This window comes from Podarcis raffonei, chromosome 13, assembly GCF_027172205.1.
Source record: "Podarcis raffonei isolate rPodRaf1 chromosome 13, rPodRaf1.pri, whole genome shotgun sequence".
In the NCBI taxonomy this organism is placed as follows: Eukaryota; Metazoa; Chordata; class Lepidosauria; order Squamata; family Lacertidae; genus Podarcis; species Podarcis raffonei.
In genome coordinates, this window is record NC_070614.1 from 49,769,250 (window position 1) to 49,793,464 (window position 24,215).

Sequence of the window (24,215 nt, forward strand, 5' to 3'; positions counted from 1 at the left end):
GCTAATGGGGCCTCCTGCTGCTGCCGCTCCGCCGGAACACGATTTCTGTTCTCATCCTGAAGCAAAGTTCTTAACCTGAAGCACTATTTCTGGGTTAGCAGAGTGTGTAACCTGAAGCGTATGTAACCTGAGGTACCACTATACTGGCAAATGCCGGAATACAGGAATCTTTGACTGCAGAAATCTTCCCAGTCCTTTTCTCCTTGCCCCCAATAATCCTGGAAAATGTGTATTTTGGGGGGGAGGATACGATGCAAAGGGACGCAACAGAGGTCGATCAAAACCGTGGTTTGGAGGAGAGAGGCTGGTTATCTCGTATGTGAGCAAACACCTGCCTTCTATACGGCTGGGATAAAAGATAAAGTTAAAGGGACCCCTGACCATTAGGTCCAGTCATGGCCGACTCTGGGGTTGCGGCGCTCATCTCGCTTTATTGGTTGAGGGAGCCGGCGTACAGCTTCCGGGTCATGTGGTCAGCATGACTAAGCCACTTCTGGCGAACCAGAGCAGCGCACGGAAACACTGTTTACCTTCCTGCTGGAGTGGTACCTATTTATCTACTTGCACTTTGATGTGCTTTCGAACTGCTAGGTTGGCAGGAGCAGGCACCGAGCAACGGGAGCACACCCCGTCGCAGGGATTCGAACTGCTGACTTTCTGATCAGCATAGCTTGGATATTACTGTGCAAAGGCCAGAGTCGCACCGGTTGCTCCACCCCTTTTCTTCTGGCCCCGCCCCTCTGCTCCTGGCCACGCCCACCTCTGGCAAGCGCCTCTCCCGTTCTTGGGCAGAGAAGTTTCCCCGCTCTGGCCCAGGTCTCCGGTTTTGGAGCGCGCTGGAAGCACCTGTTCCCTCCTTTGGCACAATGGGTCAATTCGTCTGGATGTTAACCAGAAGGCTGGTGGTTCGAGCCCACCTGGGAACGGCTGTGGGCAGAATTCCTGCATTATTCTACATTTGATTGGGAGCCGCCCAGAGTGGCTGGGGAGACTCAGCCAGATGGGTGGGGTATAAATAATAATTATTATTATTATTATTATTATTATTATTATTATTATTATTATTATAATATTCTGCCTGCTCCGCCAGCTCGAGGAGTAGAGTGGTGGCCTCTGTGAGCCCCTGGACGGATCCAGCAAGGCTCTCCTTTGACTCTGATGGTCTGTATAATAATAATAATAATAATAATAATAATAATGGTTTATTATTTATAACCCACCCATCTGGCTGGGTTTCCCCAGCCACTCTGGGCGGCTTCCAACAAAGTATTAAAATACAGTAGTCTGTTGAACATTAAAAGCTTCCCTAAAGAGGGCTGCCTTCAGATGTCACGTGGTGCTCAGATAACCCTGTATGCTTCTCTCCCGGCAGGTGAAATGGGAATGTATTAACCATAAATATCAAGAAAAGAAAAAGCACTACAAGAACTCCGGGTATATCGTCCTCGCTCAGTGCAAGGTAAGTTGGCAGTCCGGAGGTTGTCGTTATCATGTTGCACAGACAACCTAGGGAATTGTTGCTGGCATCTGTCTGTCCTGAGAGACAATGGAGTGTGCCTCTGGGGGTGAAGTCAAGCTGCTGCGTTGCAGCACCAACGTGACCTCCTTGGGGCACAAGCCTGGGCAGTGTGTCTGGAGGTCCTGGGGTGCCCGGATGACATGGACTCAAGGGCATCCTGATCAAATTTGCAGATGACACCAAACTGGGAGGGGTGGCTAACACCCCAGAGGACAGGATCACACTTCAAAACGACCTTGACAGATTAGAGAACTGGGCCAAAACAAACAAGATGAATTTTAACAGGGAGAAATGTAAAGTATTGCACTTGGGCAAAAAAAAATGAGAGGCACAAATACAAGATGGGTGACACCTGGCTTGAGAGCAGTACATGTGAAAAGGATCTAGGAGTCTTGGTTGACCACAAACTTGACATGAGCCAACAGTGTGACGCGGCAGCTAAAAAAGCCAATGCAATTCTGGGCTGCATCAATAGGAGTATAGCATCTAGATCAAGGGAAGTAATAGTGCCACTGTATTCTGCTCTGGTCAGACCTCACCTGGAGTACTGTGTCCAGTTCTGGGCACCACAGTTCAAGAAGGACACTGACAAACTGGAACATGTCCAGAGGAGGGCAACCAAAATGGTCAAAGGCCTGGAAACGATGCCTTATGAGGAACGGCTAAGGGAGCTGGGCATGTTTAGCCTGGAGAAGAGGAGGTTAAGGGGTGATATGATAGCCACGTTCAAATATATAAAAAGATGTCACATAGAGGAGGGAGAAAGGTTGTTTTCTGCTGCTCCAGAGAAGCGGACACGGAGCAATGGATCCAAACTACAAGAAAGAAGATTCCACCTAAACATTAGGAAGAACTTCCTGACAGTAAGAGCTGTTTGACAGTGGAATTTGCTGCCAAGGAGTGTGGTGGAGTCTCCTTCTTTGGAGGTCTTTAAGCAGAGGCTTGACAACCATATGTCAGGAGTGCTCTGATGGTGTTTCCTGCTTGGCAGGGGGTTGGACTCGATGGCCCTTGTGGTCTCTTCCAACTCTATGATTCTATGATTCTATGACCCCCCTCTCAGCCTGGCTGATGTGAACCAAAGGAAAGCAGAGCAAGACGTTTGGCACCAGATTGGCTGCAGAAGTTGCTGGAAGGAGGCGTACAAAGCGCCATCCAACCATCTTAGGGACTCCATTTCGGATCTGAGTAGGGTTTACTCCTTAGCCCTTTCATCCGTAGATAGCCCACAAGACAGTGGAGGTTTAGGATCAGAGTTTTCCTTCTCCTAGATGGGCTCCCTTTCTAGGTGGGCGACCGCCATCGGCCCCTCACTTCCCTCTACAAGACATGTAGAAACCACCTTTAAAATAATAATAATAATAAGGGCCGGGGGCTGGATCCGGCCCAATCGCCTTCTAAATCCAGCCTGCGGACGGTCCGGAAATCAGCGTGTTTTTACATGAGCAGAATGTGCCCTTTTATTTAAAATGCATCTCTGGGTTATTTGTAGGGCCTGCCTGGTGTTTTTACATGAGTAGAATATGTGCTTTTATAGAAAATGCATCTCTGGGTTATTTGTGGGGCATAGGAATCCGTTCATTTTTATTTTTTTTCAAAATATAGTCTGGTCCCCCACAAGGTCTGAGGGACAGTGGACCGGCCCCCTGCTGAAAAAGTTTGCTGACCCCTGTTCTCGACCATCGGACCCATTCTTGGTTGCCTCCACTCAACCAATTTTTGCATGCAGAGAATGTGGTCTAGGGAATATTGAGCATTCGAAAACAACTCCCCCCAAAAAAACCAGGCAATTGCCTTTGAAGTTCTTAAGCTGAGAAGCGCTTAATTAGTGCAAAGCGATTAAAGCCTTTCGTGATGCTCTTGAGAACCTCAGCAATTGCAAACCTTGCCCTCTTCCTAAAACTGTTCTCAGGAACAGATGAGTCAAATTGCTAATTATTGTTTGTTTGGGTGGGCGGCTGCTGGAGCCTCGATGCAGAATCAGGGATTGCTTCATCCGGCAGGGCAAGGGAGCTGGACCTTTGGGGTTCCATCAGTCCCATCTAAACAATATATTTTTCAGAAGACGCCTGAAAGAAGGCAAGGACAGTTCCTGCAAAACTTCTACTGGCAGGGAGTTCCACAGGGCGGGATCTGCCACACTGAGTCCCTAGGGAAGGCTGACCAAACTTCAGGGGTTGTGAGTGGGGAGCCACCAGAAATTGGGGGAATTTGAAAATGGCTGACAGTATTCCTTTCCCCCTTTTCCCTTTGCAGATGGAGAAAGTTCACACCTTCCTGGATTACATCATGGGTGGTTTACAAATTTCCTTCACGGTAAGAAAAAGAGAATTATGAATTTGGTGATATTATTGTTTATGAAAAGTATTTTTTCCCTTTTGTCTTTTTGTTGTTGTTTGCATTTTGGAAACATGTACAGTGGTACCTCAGGTTACATACGCTTCAGGTTACATACGCTTTAGGTTATAGACTCCACTAAGCCAGAAATAGTGCTTCAGGTTAAGAACTTTGCTTCAGGATAAGAACAGAAATCGTGCTCCGGAGGCATGGCGGCAGCGGGAGGCCCCATTAGCTAAAGTGGTGCTTCAGGTTAAGAACAGTTTCAGGTTAAGTACGGACCTCCGGAACGAATTAAGTACTTAACCTGAGATACCACTGTATATAAATGTGTTTATAGTGTTAAAAAAGGGGGGGAGGAAAAAAAAGGAAAAAGGGAATTAGTGGGCAAAAGACCTCAGGAGGGCAAAGAGGGGGTGAACAACTCAGGGAAGATCTACCTTGGTGTAAGGCGCGTTCCTTCACAAGTTACTTTCAATGAGTGTGCAGTGTGTGTATCTTCGTGCACAATGTTCACCAGAGCGCAGGGTCTGTGTGTCCGCTTACACGGCAGCCGAGCTGCACAAATCAACAACGTTGCACTCTTTGCACTTCTCCTGATTTTGGGGCGCTGTTCTCTGATCAAGTAACGTGAGGGGAAGCGCAGGTTAGGGAGCGGCCGTCTCAAGCCTCCCCCAGCGAGCTTGTTGGCGAAAAGGGGTGTGTGATCCCGGATTTTGTCAAGAGGACACCGTAACCCTGGTTCCCCCCGCTCTGCTTTCTCGCTTGCCCAGGTGGCCATCGACTTCACAGCCTCCAACGGAGACCCCCGCAGCGAACACTCCCTGCACTTCATCAACCCGAAGGAGCCGAACGAATACCTGAAGACCTTGTCCTCCGTGGGCGAGATCTGCCAGGACTATGACAGGTAACGTTTGCGCTCTGCACGCGGGCAGGAAGCCGTGCCGCTCGTTCTTCGGTGACCCAGATTTTTCTCTTCCAGCGACAAGCAGTTCCCGGCGTTTGGCTTCGGCGCACGGATTCCTCCAGACTTTGAGGTAAAGCCCGGGGGATTCTGGGATCAGATTAGACGGGGCTGGCGGTGAGTCATTCATCTTCTTCTGTTCTTGTTCGTTGACCTTTTTCTCCTCCTTTGTCTTTTCCTAGGTGTCTCACGATTTCGCCATCAACTTTGAGCCGGACAACCCGGAATGTGAAAGTACGAAGATCAGATGCGTTTAGGAAAGGCGGATGATTTATAGCCTTTCTCAACAGGGGGATATTTTAGGGCAGAGGTTGAGACTGAAAACTTGGGGCTTTTGAGGGAATCGGGGTGTGGGAAGGAATGGATTGACACTGGAGAGGAAGAAAGCTCTAGAGGCCTTAAGAAATAAAACAGGGGTGTTCCCTGGTCCTTTGTGGGGAGTCTTTTAAACATAGCACATGTACAGACCCTCTGTTGCAAAGATTTGGGCGAGGATAGGCCATCGTTTTCCAACCTGATGCCTGCCCATGATCTGACTCGGTTGCCCCAGCCAATCTGGGCGGCTTCCAACATATATAAAAAACATAATTAAACATTAAAAGAAACTTCCCTCTACAGAGCTCCCTTCAGATGTCTTCTAAAGGTTGTAAAGTTACATATCTCCTTGGCTCGGGGGTCAGATAACTGCCTATAATTTTCTCCGATGAAAATAGGGATGTCATAAGGAAAAGCGGGACATTGCGGGATCAGATCAGAAACTGGGACGGCTTCTGTAAATCCAGACTGTCCTTGGAAAATAAGGACACTTGGAGGGTCTGGGACCTGCGCCAAATGCATAATGCGCCTGGTGCCTGGTTAATTTTGAACACTGTTTGGCCACTACAGTGGTACCTCAGGTTACATACGCTTCAGGTTACAGACTCTGCTAACCCAGAATTAGTGCTTCAGGTTAAGAACTTTGCTTCAGGATAAGAACAGAAATTGTGCACTGGCAGCGCGGTGGCAGCAGGAGGCCCCATTAGCTAAAGTGGTTCTTCAGGTTAAGAACAGTTTCAGGTTAAGTACGGACCTCCAGAACGAATTAAGTACTTAACCCGAGGTACCACTGTATGAGAACAGGATTCTGGGCATTGACTTCATCCAGCAAGCTGTTCTCACATTCGTAGTATAGAAGCATTTCTGCTCCTTCATTTCCTGTCCATTCGTCCCCCACAGGGATCGCCGGTGTGATTGAGGCCTACAAACGCTGCCTGCCCCAGATCCAGCTCTATGGCCCAACCAACGTCGCCCCCATCATCAACAAGGTGGCGGCTCCTGCAGCTGAGGAGGAGAAAACAGGGCTGCCAACGGTACGTGAAGATGCGCCGGGGGGGGGGCATTGGACACGGGTGGCGCTGTGGGTTAAACCACTGAGCCTCTTGGGCTTGCCGATCGGAAGATCGGTGGTTCGAATCCCCGCAACGGGGTGAGCTCCCATTGCTCTGCCCCAGCTCCTGCCAACCTAGCAGTTTGAAAGCACGCCAGTGCAAGTAGATAAATAGGTACCACTGTGGCAGGAAGGTAAATGGCTTTTCCATGCACTCTGGTTTCCGTCATGGTGTCCCGTTGTCCCAGAGGCGGTTTAGTCTTGCTGGCCACATGACCTGGAAAGCTGTCTGTGGACAAACGCTGGCTCTCTTGGCCTGAAAGCGAGATGAGCGCCGCAAACCCATAGTCGCCTTTGACTGGACTTAACCGTCCAGGGGTCCTTTACCTTTACAGTGGTACCTTGGGTTACATACGCTTCAAGTTACATACGCTTCAGGTTACAGACTCCGCTAACCCAGAAATAGTACCTTGGGGTAAGAATTTTGCTTCAGGATGAGAACAGAAATGGCGCAGCGGTGGTACGGTGGCAGCGGGAGGTCCCATTAGCTAAAGTGGTGCCTCAGGTTAAGAACAGTTTCAGGTTAAGAACGGACCTCCGGAACGAATTAAGTTCTTAACCCAAGGTACCACTGTATTTGGAGCAGAGGGAAGGAGCCCAGGGGAGGTTCTGGCTGAGTTTGGGCCTGGGTCCAACCCCGTCGCCTCTCCCTCTCCGCAGAAGTACCGTGTGCTGCTGATTCTGACGGACGGCGTGGTGAGCGACATGCCCGAGGCGTGTGACGCTGTGGTCCGGGCCTCCCGCCTTCCCCTCTCCATCATCATCGTGGGCATCGGCAACGCCGACTTCTCCGACATGCGAGAGCTCAATGGCGACCGCGGAATGCTGGAGTCCGACGAAGGCCGGGCCGTCCGCGACATCGTCCAGTTTGTGCCGCTCCGTGAATTCAAGAAGGTGAGGGAGCCTCCCTGGAGACTTCAGGCCGCAGATATAAAAAGAGGTCCTTCTTTGCATGGTTAGACTATGGAACTGATCCAGCAGGCTATTCTTTGTTCCTGGGACGGGGGCCACACCCAGCAGCTGGGGGTGTGCTCAATAACTAGTAGTCACTAGTAGCTATCTAGCTTGGTGGCCGTCACTGCCTCTTGTGGCAGCAAGTTCCATAGTCCAGGCTTCCTCAAACGCGGCCCTCCAGATGTTTTTGGCCTACAACTCCCATGATCCCTAGCTAGCAGGACCAGTGGTCAGGGATGATGGGAACTGTAGTCTCAAAACATCTGGAGGGCCAAGTTTGAGGAAGCCTGGACTAGATTCTATGATACAGTCATACCTCAGGTTACAGATGCTTCAGGTTGCGCAATTTTGGGTTGTTCACCACGCCAAACTCAGAAGTACCGGAACAGGTTAATTTCAGGTTTTGGTGCTTGCGCATGCACAGAAGCGCTGAATCGCAACGCGCACGTGCGCAGACGCAGCACTGCAGGTTGCGAACGTGCTTCCCGCATGGATCATGTTTGCAACCCAAGCGTTCGCTGTATTTATTAAAGATTTTCCTTCCTTCGTCACGTTTTCAAGTCCCTAGAATCATGGGAGCTTTCTCAAAAGCCTTACCAAAATCAAGATACACTACATCCACAGCATTTCCCTGATCTACCAAATTTGTAATTCCATCCAAAAAAAAAACAAAAAAGAAAGAAAGAAAGAAAGATGAGTGAATCCCTTTGCAGCTTAAAGAGAAGCTTAGACAGGCTAGTCTTTGGCTTTTCAGTTTAACAATCCAGGATGCCTTAAGGCAGACGGGATTCTCCTGCTATTTCCCCCTTTTTCTGCCCCTTAAAACAATAATCGCAGAGACAACCTTGCAAAAGGTAAAAAAGACATTTACTCACTCGGAATGCTTGCTGGAGAGTAACAGCTGCAGCAGCTTTGCTCAGGTGGCTTAAAATGGTGATTCGGTTACAAAGATATCCTCCGGTCTAGCTTAAAAGGGTGAAGCTCAGACCTAGCTGATGTTCCCTCATTTCTGACTTGGGGGTTGAAGAGACGAAAAAGAGAGGATGAGAGGAAATATTTAGCTATGCCCTCTGCCTGTCAGGGTCCAGTGGGAGTGTCTCACAATACGATACAATACGATACGATAATCTTTATTGTCATTGTCTCATACAGAACAACAAAATTGAAAAAATCTACATCAGACATTCAAAAACCAACAAGCCTGCTATCCCAGCTATCCCAGCCTGGTTAACCCCCTAAAAACTCTGATACCCCATAATTAAATACAATATACTCCCACAGAGACTACCTTACACTGCGTTTAAAACCAAAATCGCATTTGGGTAGAAACTGTTTCTCAGGCAGCTGGTTTATAACCCTGTCCCTTATTCCAGAAGGCAGAAGCTGAAAGAGATCATTTCCGGGGTGTGCACTATCCTGCGCTATCTCTGAAGCTTTCTTATGGCACCTGGAAGCATAGATTTGATCCAAGGTGGGAAGAGTGCACCCAATTATTCTCTCCGCAGTCTTTACAACCCTGGACAGCATTGTTTTTTCCCTGACCGTGCAGCTCCCAAACCACACACACAGACCATAAGTTAATATACTCTCCACAGTACAATGGTAGAATGCCATCAACAGATCCTTTGAGAGATTATTTTTCCGGATTCTCAGAAAATATAACGTCTGCTGTGTAGCCAATTTGCAGGAAAACTCTGTGAGCTTCAGCCCCTGTCGTGTGCCCTATCTAGCAAGGCACAGATTGTTGGTTTGACTGCATTTTTAAATATATATTTTTTCCTTGTCTAGGCTCCACCCAACGCTCTGGCCAAGTGTGTTCTGGCTGAGGTCCCCAAACAGGTGGTGGAATACTATGGCAGCAAAGGCATCGCCCCGGCAACACAGAGGTCCTCTCCCCCCCTGCCCCAGTGAGACCCACACGCACCTATCCCCCCATGGGCATGGTCTGTCCAGCACCTTAATGTGAGTTTCCCGAAAGGGGGTGTGCGGGGGCAGGAAGCAGATGGAGATAACGGAGACATGGGAAAGATGGAGATTGACGGGAGAGTGGGAGGGTGTTGACAAGAGGAAGACGACAGCGGAAGCTTTGATCCACAGATGGGCTGAGAGCTGAGATTCGGTGAAATGACAAAATGGGCCTAAGCGCTTGAATTTCAACAAGCGGGGGGGTGGGGGGGTGAGTCCTGGGTTCAAATCCCCCCCTATAGCCAGGAACACTACCTCGCAGGCTTGCAGTGAGTGGAGAATGAGGCAGCAACTACACAAACTCATTTATTTTATTTATTACATTTATATTACATTTACATTTATATTATAAGGGACGCGGGTGGCGCTGTGGGTTAAACCACAGAGCCTAGGACTTGCCGATCAGATCAGACTTGCCGAATCCCCGCGACGGGGTGAGCTCCCGTTGCTCGGTCCCTGCTCCTGCCAACCTAGCAGTTCGAAAGCACGTCAAAGTGCAAGTACATAAATAGGTACCACTCCGGCGGGAAGGTAAACGGCGTTTCCGTGCGCTGCTCTGGTTTGCCAGAAGCGGCTTAGTCCTGCTGGCCACATGACCCGGAAGCTGTACGCCGGCTCCCTCGGCCAGTAAAGCGAGATGAGCGCCGCAACCCCAGAGTCGGCCACGACTGGACCTAATGGTCAGGGGTCCCTTTACCTTTACCTTTACGATCTCTTCCAAGGATCTTGAGGTAATGGACATGGTTTTCCTCCTCCCCATTTTATCCCCACAACAACCCTGTGAGGTAGATGAGATGGTGACTAGCCCAAGGCCACACCCAGTGAGCATTGTGGCCATAGCTGTCAACTTTTCCATTTTCTTGCGAGGAATCCTATTCAGAATAAGGGAATTTCCCTTAAAAAAAGGAAAACGTTGACAGCTATGGTTGTGGCTGAGTGGAGATTTGAACCCGCTACTCGATCCGTTGCGCCGCACCGTGTCTCCGTTGAGGAAGGGTGGGAATATCAACCTGATCAATCAAAACCAGAGGGTTTTTGGGTAGGCAGTGGCAAAATGGCAGGTACGTCCCAAGATGGCTGCCTTTGAATTTGGGGCCACTATCAGTTGGTGGACGACGGGAACGCCAGACGGGAGGCGAGTTCTAGAGATGGGTGGGCTGTTTCGTCATCCCCTGTTTCTACTTGCATACATGATGCCTCTGGCGCAAGCAATGTGCTATCCTGCGGCAATCATGGCTGCTGGTGGAAGCGGGGCAGCGTATTTTCCCACAATGCCTCAGAACGAAGCGCTGGGGAGGGGGCGCAAAATGGTGTCCGCAGGCAGGAGGGCAGCCATGGAAAAGGGGGTCTACTGTATGTCCCCTCCAGCTGAAGACTCCCTGAAATCTGGACCTGCCCCCTGGAGGGGGTTGCTATAAAGTGGGTCCCCCTTTTTTGCGACATGCGCACACCTGGGCTCACAGATTCTCTCCTTCCTTCCCCTCCCCTCTTTCTCTGCACAGGTGCCTGTTTCTCTTTCCCCACACCTTTGTCTTCCAGCCCTCGGTCCTGTAGGCGCCCTCCCACCCTCCCCTCTGCCTCTTCTGGTGGGGAAGAGAGAGAAAGAGAAAGAAAGAGAAAGAGAGAGAGAGAGAGAGCGCACTTCGCCTCTGACCTTGGGCCTCCACCCACGACTCAGGACGGCAGCGGGAACTGCATTCCATCCAGACGTTCTCAGCTGTTCCCCATCTTCCTCCTTCCCCCCTCACAGATCCTCACCCCAGATAAGCCTGCGACTGTGACTCCCATCTCCTTTAATAAACCAGCTCTCTTGAACACAGCTTTGTTGTTGTTGTTGTTTAGTCGTGTCCGACTCTTCGTGACCCCCTGGACCAGAGCACGCCAGGCACTCCTGTCTTCCACTGCCTCCCACAGTTTGGTCAAACTCATGTTCGTAGCTTCGAGAACACTGTCCCACCATCTCGTCCTCCGTCGTCCCCTTCTCCTTGTGCCCTCCATCTTTCCCAACATCAGGGTCTTTTCCAGGGAGTCTTCTCTGCTCTTGAGGTGGCCAAAGTATTGGAGCCTCAGCTTCACTAGCTTGTCTCCCCCCAAAAAACGGGGCTCTCTCCCCCCTCCTTCTTCTCTCCGCCTCTAATCTTTCGCGAAAGTCTAGAAAAACAGGAGACGGTCGGCACCTGTTTTCGCAGCGGTGAACGTCCATATTTTTTTTATTGATTAGAATCATTCGTCGGCTTTCTTTCCTTCTTGCAAAAAGTTAACTCAAAGCCAATTACAGCCAGCAGCTCTCCTTCAGTGGAGATCTTTAAACAGGTCATCAGTCAGGGATTCCTTAGCCGTGATTCCTGCATTGTGACAGGTTCAGCTAAATAATAATAATAATAATAATAATAATAATAATAATAATAATGATGATGATGATGATAATCATTTTATTATTTATACCCCACCCATCCGGCTTGGGTTTCTCCAGCCACTCCGGGCGGCTCTCAACAGAACACTAAAAACAGAATAAAACTTCAAACATTAGATGACCCTCGAGGGCCCCTGATTCTGCGAAATAATGCATGCAACATAAAATGAAAACAGAGTGAAATTTAATTTAGTGGAGAGATTATCGATATTGGCCAGCAGATGTTGGCAATCCCCATTTCCTGGCATTTGGCAAGAGTGCATGCCTTTGTTCCGGAGGCAGGCAGTGATCTCAGAGGAGATGTGCCAAGCAAACCATATTGGGATCGGGACCCAGACGGGAGATAGGGGCTGGGAGGGAGAGAGAGCACCCCATAGGCACCATCAGGGGTTGTAAATAGGGGAAATAAACCTACTAAGTGGTAGAAACAATGGCTTAGCATAATTAACTCAGCCAGCCCCCGGAAATTTGTGAAGGGTGCCTCTGAGCATGCACAGAGTGCCTTAGCTAGACCACTAAACAAGGAAGCACAGCCAATCTGTTCCCCGTGGCCCATCAAAGGACACAGTGGCTTACGGGTCAGGCTGGAGCCCTGGCTGCTGAAATTGCCCTCTGGCTTTGAACAGCTGCACAGCAGACAGAAATTCAACAGAGAGCGCTTCGCCCGGGGTGAGCTGAGGCCTATGGCAAGAAAGTAAACATTGGGCCAGCACTGTGTCTTTCGGAGCCTCGGTTTCCTGTATGCCATAAAGAATTTATGCCTGCTTTTTCATATTTCCTCCCCCGAGAGCCACGATGGAGCGTGCATTAGAAGATGCTAAGTTCGCTTGCATAAAAGTCCAGAAGTGGGGCGAGGAATGGATGCCTGCAACCCCCTTCACTAAGTTGCTTCTCCCTTGATAAGCAGCAATTCTCTGCAAAGTGAGGGGCCCGGAAAACACTTGCCTTTACTTATTTATGCAGAGCGCCCGATCGCATATGCGGCTCTTGGAGCTAGCTGTTTTGAGCGCAGTCACGCAATGCTGATAAATGGAGGATGGTGGCTGCAGAACTCTCCCAGTGATAGCCCGGGGCCACAATAAGCTGGGTGGGAGATTCCCCAGGATAGAATTGCGGGGGAGAAATTGGATTAAATTCACATTTGAAGGTGAACCTATCTATTTCACACTCTCTGCTTGCTCCGGGGGGTAGGACCTGAACCAATGGATTCAAATTCCATGAAAGGAGATTCCGACTGTAAATGAGAAAGAATTTTCCAGTGGAAAGAGACATTTGAAAGTGGAACGGACTCCCTCAGAAAAGTGGGGCTCTCTCCCTCCTTAGAGGTTTTTAAACAGATGTTAGATGAACATTCGTCAGGAATTCTTTAGCTATGCACTGCAGGGGATTGGACTAGAATATTTTTGGGGGGGCGTCCCTTCCAACCCCACCCTTCTATGGCTCTGTGAAACCACCCGAGAACCAAACCACAACCGTCTTTTGACCTTTGCACTTCTCTGAATTTTGCAATGCGTTTCTTCGACGTGTACAAAAATGCACATAGATACCAGGCCAGGGACGCGGGTGGCGCTGTGGGTTAAACTACAGAGCCTAGGACTTGCCGATCAGAAGGTCGGCGGTTCGAATCCCCACGACGGGGTGAGCTCCCGTTGCTCAGTCCCTGCTCCTGCCAACCTAGCAGTTCGAAAGCACGTCAAAGTGCAAGTAGATAAATAGGTACCGCTCCGGCGGGAAGGTAAATGGTGTTTCCATGTGCTGCCCTGGTTCACCAGAAGCGGCTTAATCATGCTGGCCACAGGACCCAGAAGCTGTACGCCAGCTCCCTCGGCCAGTAAAGCGAGACGAGCGCCGCAACCCCAGAGTCGGCCACGACTGCACCTAATGGTCAGGGGTCCCTTTACCTTTACCTATACCAGGCCAGTGATGCGTTAAAATGTATTACAGTGGTACCTTGGTTCCCGAATGGCTTCGTTGTCAAACAAAATCGGCTCCCGAATGCCACAAACCCGGAAGTGAGTGTTCCGGTTTGCGAATGTTTTTCGGAAGCTGAATGTTCGACACAACTTCCTCGACTTCCAGCTGAGTGCAGGAAGCTCCTGCAGCCAATCGGAAGCCGCGCCTTGGTTTTTGAACCATTTCGGGAGTCGGACGGATTAAGTTCGAGAACCAAGGTACTACTGTACTGGTGAAAATGCACTGCATTCGGGGAAATCGCTTTGCAAAAATGCACGTGTTATGGACAAGAGCATGCAGACACACATCTAAGATCCTGATGGATTTTCATGAGGACTTTTTAAGAATACACTTTGCAAACCGAGGTGGAGGAGTCAAGAAGGGCAAAACGAGAAATTGAAAGAGACTGAAATTTTCAGATTCATTGTTCCCAATGCTGGGATGGAGGGGGGTGGTGAAAGGGGGCAACTTTAAGGAACTGTTTGATCTTCCATCAACTAAAATTGCCCCCTGGCAATGTCTGAACAAGAAGGTCTTATCCTGCCAGTGGATAAAGAGGGAGCCAGTCTAACCTCTCCTGAGGGGGAATTCCACAATCTGGGTGCCACTGCAGAAAAGGCCCTCTCTCATGTCACACACATAAAAGAGAGAGAGAAAAAAGTATTCCAATAAAATCAACAGGCTTGAAAAACAAGGAGGCATGATGATATTATCAGGATATGGATATAGGCAACAGAGTAAGAACAATCATATGTAATAAAAGATCGCATAAACAGAAAAGGTTTCAGCAGATGTCAAAAACTGGACAGCAAAGGCAGGGAGGTTCAGACGTGCTGCCAAACTAAAAGACTAGTTCCTTGCAGGTGATATGGCGCTTGTAAAAGTGTCTGTTCCGCTGATCAAAGTGGTCGACAAGGCATGTTCAAATGTGGCAGCTAGACTGGTGACTGGGAGCGGCCGCCGGGACCATATAACACTGGTCCTGAGAGACCTGCATTGGCTCCCAGTACATTTCCAAGCACACTTCAAAGTGTTGGTGCTGACCTTTAAAGCCCTAAACGGCCTCAAAGGCTCAGTATACCTGAAGGAGCGTCTCCACCCCCATTGTTCAGCCCAGACACTGAGGTCCAGCTCCGAGGGCCTTCTGGCGGTTCCCTCATTGCGAGAAGCAAAGTTACAGGGAACCAGGCAGAGGGCCTTTTTGGTGGTGGCACCCACCCTGTGGAACGCCCTCCCATCAGATGTCAAGGAAATAATCCACTATCCTACTTTTAGAAGACATTTGAAGGCAGCCCTGTTTAGGGAAGTTTTTAATGTTTAATGCTGTATTTTAATATTCGAATGGGAGCTGCCCAGAGTGGCTGGGGAAACCCAGCCAGATGGGTGGGGTAGAATAAATTATTATTATTATTATTATTATTATTATTATTATTATTATTATTATTAGTTGAAGTATACTTGTCAAAGTATTAATCAAAATGGCATTACCTCTGAGCATGTGCAGAGTGAGGCCTCCTCACCGTGCAACGGCCACAACCAGCACCAGCTGGGAATTAATTTATTTAAAAGGAGGCAAAGACGACATTTGCTTTCTTCTTCCGAGGCCCTGTTTCCCAAGCTGGGCTGCGATGAGTCTCCTGGCACGGCTTCCTTCCATTGCGGTGTTCCCTCGTCTTTCATTTGTGGTAACCTCTGAGAAACCCTTTTAATCTGGTGGTGATACGTAGTTGTTCTCCTGGCGCCAAGGCTGTTTCGGGAATGGAAGCCGGCCGTGGAATGGTTTCTGAATACATCAGGCCCTGTTACTTAAAAAGAACCCGCTGGGTTGAATCCATAATCAGAGTAGACCCAAGGAAACTAATGGATTTAAGTTTGTTATGTCCATCCAGGCTGAGTATAGCTAACATATGACCCATTACAATGGGGCAGTTCTGCACCATCCATTCAAAGCACATTATTTCCCCCAAAGAATCCTGGGAGCTGTCGTTTGTTAAGGATACTGCAAATTGTGGTTCTGTGGGGAGAAAACTACAGTTCCCAGCATTCTTTGGGGGAAACAAAGTGCTTAATAATAATAATAATAATAATAATAATAATAATAATAATAATTTATTATTTATACCCTGCCCATCTGGCTGGGCTTCCCCAGCCACTCTGGGCGGCTTCCAAAAAAAATATTAAAATACTGTAATACATCAAACATTAAAAGCTTCCCTAAGCAGGGCTGCCTTCAGATGTCTTCTAAAAGTCTGGTAGTTGTTCTCTTTGACATCTGGTGGGACGGTGTTCCACAGGGAGGGCGCCACCACCGAGAAGGCCCTCTGCCTGGTTCCCTGTAACTTATGTGTGCATCGGGTGTGCTTTAAACTGCTGGTGTTGATCCTTTCCCCCAGCCTTAAGCATTTATGCACAGCAGCCGCCCTACTTACTGAGAAATACCCTTCGCACATGCTCAGAAGCACTCTTTGCCGTTTAGCAAACTGTAGGTTTGTGCCATGTATGTACACCTTCTGTAGGTGCCATATCCACTCCAGCTCTGAAATTTGGCAGGTGCTGACTCGAGCCAGCTCACAGATACAAGGCAGCAGGAGCGGTTTGCTCTGCAGACGCTTTCTCGTGATGTGGAGCGCACGTGCAGATTGGATTTGCTGTTGTGCTGAGTGCGCCGCAGAACCGGCCGCCTCAGCTAAATCGGAGTCCCCAGGCTACGCGGTGATTACATGGAAGCTTCCTACCCTGGCCCTGCTCTCCGCCAGAATTGCTTTCAAAAATTCCTTGAGGCTTAAGAGGTCGGCGTTTATCAAGCTGGTGTCTTGCAAAGTACACCAAGGAACGGCACCTATTTGATTAGCGGTTCCTGAACTTGTGTTCACAGGGACCCCAGAGTGCCTCAGAAGCCTCTCCTTGCTTCCTTAGCGTGAGATCAGCCATGGCGGAGAAGCCACCTTCCAAATCAGTTTGCCAACACGTCTCCCAGAAAGCACACTTTTTACTCTCTCAAGTCGACCCAACAGGCCCAGTGTAAATGGTTGCAGCTGTGGGTCCCGTGTCCCTTCCCATCGCCATCCCAGTTTCAAATGTCATCCCACAGAGGATTCTCACAATTCCCCAGATATCTTGGGGGAGCCGTGATGCTTAAACTGGTATAAAACCGATGTTTGAAGGGCAGGTATATTCTAGGAAGGTTGCCATCCTGTGCTTCCCATAATCCTTTGCAGGATGCAGGAGTTTGTCAGCAGACAAATGAACAGGGATGGGAAGGGTTCTCCAAAGTTAGGAAATGTGGAGTTGGGGGGGGAGAGCAAACCTGGATTACCGGGTGAGAACTTCACTACATAGCATATTCCCCCCCCAACCAATCCCTAAATGGCAGAAGCCTTTGTAGGGTCCATTTTCTGAAGTAAGTTTCACAGGAGCAGAACAAAACTCTCCCACTTGCATGCGCGGGCCAGCTTTTCTGTTTACAGGAAAACTAAGTTTATGAGTCTCATTTTGCCTTGATGGCAGTCCATTTCTATTCCCCCACCCCCCAACACCTTGCTAAGATATTTATCACTGATGGCTTTCTCCGTGCACAGGGCATTCAACGATTCCCATTTCGCTCTCGGTGTGTGTGCGCGTGCTATTGTGAAATCACACCTGCTTGCGGGAGCCGTTATTATCAGAAGATTTGCATGGGGGGGTATTGCTGTGTCAGCCACAGATCTCAGATGCAAAAGTAGTATCCACACCACTTCCTTTGGTATCATCACATATATTGCTTGCGTCTGCGTCTCTCAGATGGCATTATGAATTCTTGCAGCTGTGGAATTTTTAATTATGCTCCAGCGCTGTTTGTTACCAAGTCTGATATTTGGGAGCTCAGAGTGGGAGGAAGCGGAGATCCTAAATCTCCCTGCCTGCGCATCCTCCAGCGTTGTTTCATTTTTCGGTGGAGAGAAGCATCAGCTGGTCCAAGCTTTCCTGGAAGGGAGAACGCCAGCCCTAAAGCCCTGCTCTCTGCAGAATCGAAAGGAAACACTGTGTGTGTGCTTAGTCAGCTTAGTTATGTTAATTGCTTTCATATGGACTAGCTTCTATCTTGAAAATCAATTCTGGGGCTGTGCCTGGGCACAAATTAAAGTGCATTTAAAGCACTTTGATACTACTTGGAACAATCTTGGTGCCCCCCCCCCCAAAAAAAATCTGGGAGTTGTAGTTTGTTAAGGGTGCTGAGAGTTGAAAGGAGATACATATTGCCCTCAAGAGAACTACAGTTCCCACAATTCCCTGTTAAGAGGGATTGATTGTTAAACCGCTCTGAGAATTGTAGTTCTGTGTGGGGAATAGGGGAACTCTTAACAACTACCAGCAGCCTTGAAGGTACCCCTGCCCGTACGGGCCAGTCGTGTCCGACTCTAGGGTTGTGCGCCCATCTCACTTAAGAGGCCAGGGGCCATCGCTGTCCGGAGACACTTCCGGGTCACATGGCCAGCGTGACGAAGCTGCTCTGGCGAGCCAGCACCAGCGCAGCACACGGAAACACCGTTTACCTTCCCGCTATAAAGCGGTACCTATTTATCTATTTGCACTTTGATGTGCTTTTGAACTGCTAGGTGGGCAGGAGCTGGGACCGAACAACGGGAGCTCACCCCGCTGCGGGGATTCGAACCGCCGACCATACGATCGGCAAGTCCTAGGCGCTGAGGTTTTACCCACAGCGCCACCCGCGTCCCTACCAGCAGCCTTAGCAAACTACAATTCCCATAATTACCTGGAGGAAGCCAGGGCTGTTTTAAATGTATGGTGTGAATGTGGTCTATGTCTGGTACAAGAGTCGGCTCCCAGAACCTCCTGGGCCAATTTAATAATAATCATATTATTTATTATATAATTTATTTCTACCCCACCCATTTGGCTAGGTTTCCCCAGCCACCCTGGGCAGCTCCCAACAGAATACTAAAAACACGATAAAATATGAAACCTTAAAAAAATTTGGTGGTGCAGGAGTATGGATCTTTCAGAAGCCAACCCCAAAATTGTTGAGTTGTTTTCTACCAACACAAAAACACACAATTTTTCGATTGACTTGTCTAAGATCCAGGACAAAGCGCTGTCTTTCGGAAATCCCCCCCCAGATGTCAATTCCACTTTTGAAATCCCGGAAATATCAGGGGAAACCCAACGTATGGCAGCCCTAATCAGGCCCCTTTGGGAAGCGGGTGCATTGCCCTTGTTCTGTCTCCCCAGGGTCACCCTCTCTGGCCAAATCTACACCACACATTTAAAGCGCTTTTGTACCACTTTAATCCCTATGGCTTCCCCCCCAAACAATTCTGGCAACCATAGTTGTTAGGAGAGCCCCATTCCCCTCCATCACAGAGCTGCAGTTCTTAAGAGGGGTTCAGGAAAATCCATCCCTCTTCCCAGGGAACTCTGGGAACTGTAGCTCTGTGGAGGGTCTCCAAACAACTACATTTCCCAGGATCCTTTGGGGGAAGCCATGAGTGTTTATAGTGGCACAATGGTGCTTTAAATGTGGATCTGGTGGCTGGTGTTGCACGTCAAAGGGGACCTTTGTGGGCTAGACAACCTCGCAGGCTTGTTGCAAGGGGAAGGGGTAGCCTGTGCACCACACTAAGCCATTTGGAGGCTTTGAGGAAAACAACAACGAAAATAAAGCAAATTAATAAAATTGTTGTTGCAGTGCTGGGAGAAAGGGAGAAGTGAGTTAGGCCTGGTTGCTAGGCAACCGCTCGGGCCTAGTTAGTGATTGCAAGCCTGGCTGCTTTGCTGGGCAGTGAGGTAAGGTATGGGGGGTGAGCTCCATGGTTGCTAGGCAACCACAGGTTGCTGCATTCTCTGACCCACCTTGGGTATGTTAACGGAGAAATCTGAAGGCTCCCTTGGACAAAAAAAAAACAAGGACAGCAGCCAGGAATACCAGAGCAAAACAGCAGCCAGTAGACTTGGTCTTTATTGAAGACTGTTGAGACAGGACTCCCACCTGCCACAAGGTGGAACAAGATGGAAGCCCCGAACAAAAGGGAACCCAAACTTTTATTAGCTGCTAATCCCCATGTCACATCCCCCCCCCAACTACATCACTCATTCATCACGGTTACATCATGAAAGGGGAGGTCTGGTGGCAGTAATCTGAGCATCCTGGACCCTGCCCCGTGGTTCTCCTTGCCCTCCACCAAACACCCATCAAGTGTAACAAAAGAGATATTTACATCTCCCTGTTTCCCAGCCAAGTTAATCACACCCTTTTGTCTTCATCTGGGTTTGTTATTTCTGGAATGGCTACCTGCCTGGCACTCAGGTATCAGGATGCCAGGGATTATCACTCAGGCAGAGGGGCTGCTGAGGAGCTGAGCTCACATGTCTATATGAATTTCTGAAGTTTTCCCAGTGAGCCAGTACATAGATGCATTGATCAGTGAATTCTTACATTTGGTATTGTGCAGCAAAGGCCCTTTGAATAGATAGGAAGAAACTGTGATGAAGTGTTTTGTGGGGACAAATCACAAAAGTCACAAAAGTGATTGTTGCTGGTTTTGGTAGTGGGCTGCATGTGCATATCTGCTGGAGGGGCAACAGCCCCCCCAACCTATACATAAATTCCTGCAACAGGTACCAGAGAGATGCCTAGGGAGCAAATCCTGGCAGCCTGATGAGCTCCCTGCCCTGGCACCTTCCCCACCCACCTCCTGCTAGCCTGGCACAACCGTCCCTTTGGACCAGCACAATGGGAACAGCATAGCAAGATGTCCTGGGACTTGGAGGGAACTCAGTTGGCTGGCGTGCTCTATAGAAGAAGCCTCAGATTGTGGCGGGGAAAGTAATTGAGGAGGAAGCGGAAAGTGGCGCCGTGGCAGGATGCTCAGAGCGGCTGCCCGATGGGTGCCGCATTGCAGCCAGCGAGGAAGAAACCCCAAGGCAGATTCGCATGGGAGTCAGCCTTCAGCAGGCATGAGGCTTGCTGGGTTCTCTCAGGCCGGTCGTGGTCTCCCCCTGCCTAACCCACCCCGCATGGTTGTCACCGCAAGATAAAAGGCAGCCACTACTAGGCCGCACTGTGGTCATTGGAGGGAAATGAACAGTGCAGGTGGGGTGCCAGAAGAAGGAGAAATAAGTGTAACTGCGGCTCCGATACACAATTGTGCAGCTGACACCCGTGCATTCTATACTTTGCAGATCTTAAATTTAAGCTTAATAAAGTGCAGCGCATCCTGCTGGTGACTTTGCAACCACCAGTTTTCCTTTTGCTCCCCCTTGCAGAATTCAGCCTAAGAGCATGTCCATGCTCGGAAGCAGCAATGAGTGCTTCTGACCGTGCGCAGAGTGCAATTCCCTCGTCACTGACTCTTCACACAACCAGAGGATTTGGCACCCTGGGGGCAGTTTGGGTGGAGTTTGAGACCTCTTTCTGTAGGAATTAACTACAGTGACACCAGTGTGCTGTAGCAGTTAGAGTGCTGGACGAGAACCTGGGAGACCAGGGTTCAAATCCTCACTCGGACATGAAGCTCTCTGGGTGACTCTCGGGCCACGCACTCCTACTCAGCTTAACCTACCTCATAAAGCTGTTGTGAAGACAAAATGAAGGGGAGAACCACATATGCCGCGGAGCTCCTTGGAGAAAAAGGTGGGAGAAAATGCAATAATAATAATAATAATAATAATAATAATAATAATAATAATAACAATAATAATAATAATATTTTATTTATACCCTACCCTCCCTGGCCAGAGCTAGGCTCAGGGTGGCTAACACCAGTAAAATTACAGTAAAAACATAATGGGGGGGGGGACAATTTAAAATACAGGTTAAAATGCAATTTAAAATGTAGCCTCATTTTAAAAGTAGCCCATAGATCAAAACCCTAAGGGGAGGGAAACATAAGGGTCAGACTGAGTCCAAACCAAAGGCCTGGTGGAACAGCTCTGTCTTGCAGGCCCTGCGGAAAGATCCTGCAGGGCCCTAGTCTCTTGTGACAGAGCATTCCACCAAGTTGGGGCCAGTACTGAAAAGGACCTGGCCCTAGTTGAGACCAATCTAACCACCTTGCGACCTAGGACCTCCAAAATGTTGTCATTTGTGGACCTTAAGGTCCTCCGCGGGGCATACTTAAATAAGTAAATAATGAGGACCAGAAGCATGGAAAACAAAACAAAACAAAACCCAGATTTTTTACTTCAGTCTGCCCAAACTACTATACAGTGGTGCCTCGCAAGACGAAATTAATCTGTTCCGCGAGTCTCTTCGTCTTGCGGTTTTTTCGTCTTGCGAAGCACGGCTATTAGCGGCTTAGCGGCTTAGCGGCTATTAGCGGCTTAGCGGCTTAGCGGCTATTAACGGCTTAGCTGCTTAGCGGCTATTAACGGCTTAACGGCTTAGCGGCTTTAAGAAAAAGGAAACAAACTCGCAAGAACTCGCAAGACGTTTCGTCTTGTGAAGCAAGCCCATAGGGAAATTCGTCTTGCGGAACGACTCAAAAAACGGAAAACTCTTTCGTCTTGCGCGTTTTTCGTCTTGCGAGGCATTCGTCTTGCGAGGTACCACTGTATCTCCAGGGTCTTGGGTTATATTCTGTTCTCTGTGACATCCTTCTTAATGATAAAGTGTTTGAATAGCTCTGGTCGGCAGAGCACAATCTCTTAATCCCAGGGTCAGGTTTGAGCCCCAAGTTTGGTAAAAGATTCCTGCCCTGCAGGGGGTGGGACTAGATGACCCTGCTGCCCCTTCCAAAGCTACAATTCCATGAAGGCTTTTTAGTAGGGGGTGTCTCCCGGATAGATGCGGTTGTCGCTTCCCTCGCCCGTTTCAGAACAATTTAAACGTCGGCTCTGCAGCGAGAGCTCTTTTCTTCCTCCTCGATCAGCGTGCCAGATAGCCGCCCACGCCTGCCCCCCATCCGCTGGGGGAAGCTCTGTATTTGGGACACTGTCAGTAGGAATTTGAAGAAGCAAAACAAAAACACAATCTCTCCCACTTTCAACAGAAGGAGAGACTCGCGGGAGAAACCGAGTGTGCCTTCCTCCCCTATCTCTTTCTCAAGGCCTCGTAGATGATGTGCAATGCAGTCATCTGTTCTCCTACCTCAATGCCATCATGTCCTAAAAACAGCCGCCCCAGGGGCTGCTGGAGAGGGGAGGAGGTGGGGAGCAGAGATATTAATTACAGGGATATTCATTAAGAGGAGAAAGGGCAAATATGGGATTGCTGGCGACAGGGTGGCTACCGAGAACGGCACTTCCACCCCCCTTTCCGAGGAGAAAAAGCCCGGGCAGGGTGCCAGCCTTGGGCACAGGCCAGCTTTGCAAGCAGAAAGCGCATTTCACAACAGCTCTCGGCAGGGTTCCTGGGGTGGGTGATAGCAGGGCTGAGATACTGGCAGGGGGTCAGGGCGAAAGACCTTGGGGAACTTACCTGCAGAGCTGAGCATATGGAGGCGCCCCCTTTCTGCCCATTCATCCTGCCCACTGGGCATCAGACACTTGGAGAACCCACAAGCAGGGCCGAGAAGTAAAAATAAAATACCGCTCCACTTGCCTGACCTGCCAGCAACTGGTAATCGGGGATAGAGTGCCTTTGAACGCTGAGGTTCCATTCAGCAATCGTGTTTAGAAGCAATCTAAGGATCTTCGCCATAATCTTCCCCCTTTTTTCTGTTAATCGGGGTGTTGAAGCCAAGAGCTGCTTGGGTATGATTGAGATGACGGGCTGTGCATATAAGAAGGAAGAATTGCTCACTGGATCAGGCCATTTAGTCCAAAATCCAGTTCTCACAGGGACGTGGGTGGCGCTGTAGGTTAAACCACAGAGCCTAGGACTTGCCGATCAGAAGGTCAGCGGTTCGAATCCCTGTGACGGGGTGAGCTCCCGTTGCTCAGTCCCTGCTCCTGCCAACCTGGCAGTTCGAAAACACGTCAAATTGTAAGTAGATAAATAGGTACCACTCCAGCGGGAAGGTAAACGGCGTATCCGTGCGCTGCTCTGGTTCACCAGAAGCGGCTTAGTCATGCTGGCCACATGACCCGGAAGATGTACGCCGGCTCCCTCGGCCAATAAAGCGAGATGAGCGCCACAACCCCAGAGTCGGCCACGACTGGACCTAATGGTCAGGGGTCCTTTTACCTTTACCTTTACCAGTTCTCACAGTGGCCAGCCAGCCTCTACACTACAGCAAGCCTGGAGGGTGTCAGCATCTTTGGGAAAACGGATGAGACCCTGAGTGGAATTCAGTGCCCCTGAAAATCTTAGCAACCGTTTTGTTGTTTAATGTGCCAAGGCCTGGGTTAAGTGAGAGGACTACTGCCTGCTGGCTGGCATTAAGTCAGCCGCTGTGAGAACAGAATGCTGGACTAGATGGGCTCTTCTGGAAGCAATAAACAAAGTACCTCTGAGCACGTGCAGGCTGCTTTTCTTCCTCACCACCACCATTCGAGAATCACAGCCTTGCCCTCGCAGCCGCTGCTTTGAGTCCCTGCTGGGGAGCTTTCGGTTTCTGAAGTGAGCGTGCATGGGCACAATCCCTTAGCACTTAGGGCAGAGCTCAGTTGTACCCGGGTTGCAAAGCCAGTTCAGATCACAGCACAGCATCCTTTGCCAGAATCCCAGACCTGGAGGCGGGGGGGGGGGTTAAACCCTGACCCAATTTACATCCAACATGCCCCCGATCTTGGGTATCATTGTGCA

The 24,215-nt window shown here is 49.4% G+C and overlaps 1 protein-coding gene across 1 annotated transcript in view; it reads left to right on the forward strand.

Annotated features, from left to right (window-relative positions):
* Positions 1–10,984, forward strand: part of CPNE6 (copine 6) — a 31,770-nt gene extending 20,786 nt beyond the window's left edge. Inside the window, exons 9-17 of the mRNA XM_053361797.1 lie at positions 1,373–1,459; positions 3,776–3,835; positions 4,630–4,763; positions 4,839–4,893; positions 5,003–5,054; positions 6,036–6,169; positions 6,907–7,140; positions 8,989–9,162; positions 10,668–10,984. Coding sequence (XP_053217772.1) covers positions 1,373–1,459; positions 3,776–3,835; positions 4,630–4,763; positions 4,839–4,893; positions 5,003–5,054; positions 6,036–6,169; positions 6,907–7,140; positions 8,989–9,111 — 879 coding nt within the window. The 3' untranslated portion in view covers positions 9,112–9,162; positions 10,668–10,984. The remainder of the gene's footprint in view (positions 1–1,372; positions 1,460–3,775; positions 3,836–4,629; positions 4,764–4,838; positions 4,894–5,002; positions 5,055–6,035; positions 6,170–6,906; positions 7,141–8,988; positions 9,163–10,667) is intronic.
* Positions 10,985–24,215: the final 13,231 nt, after the last annotated feature.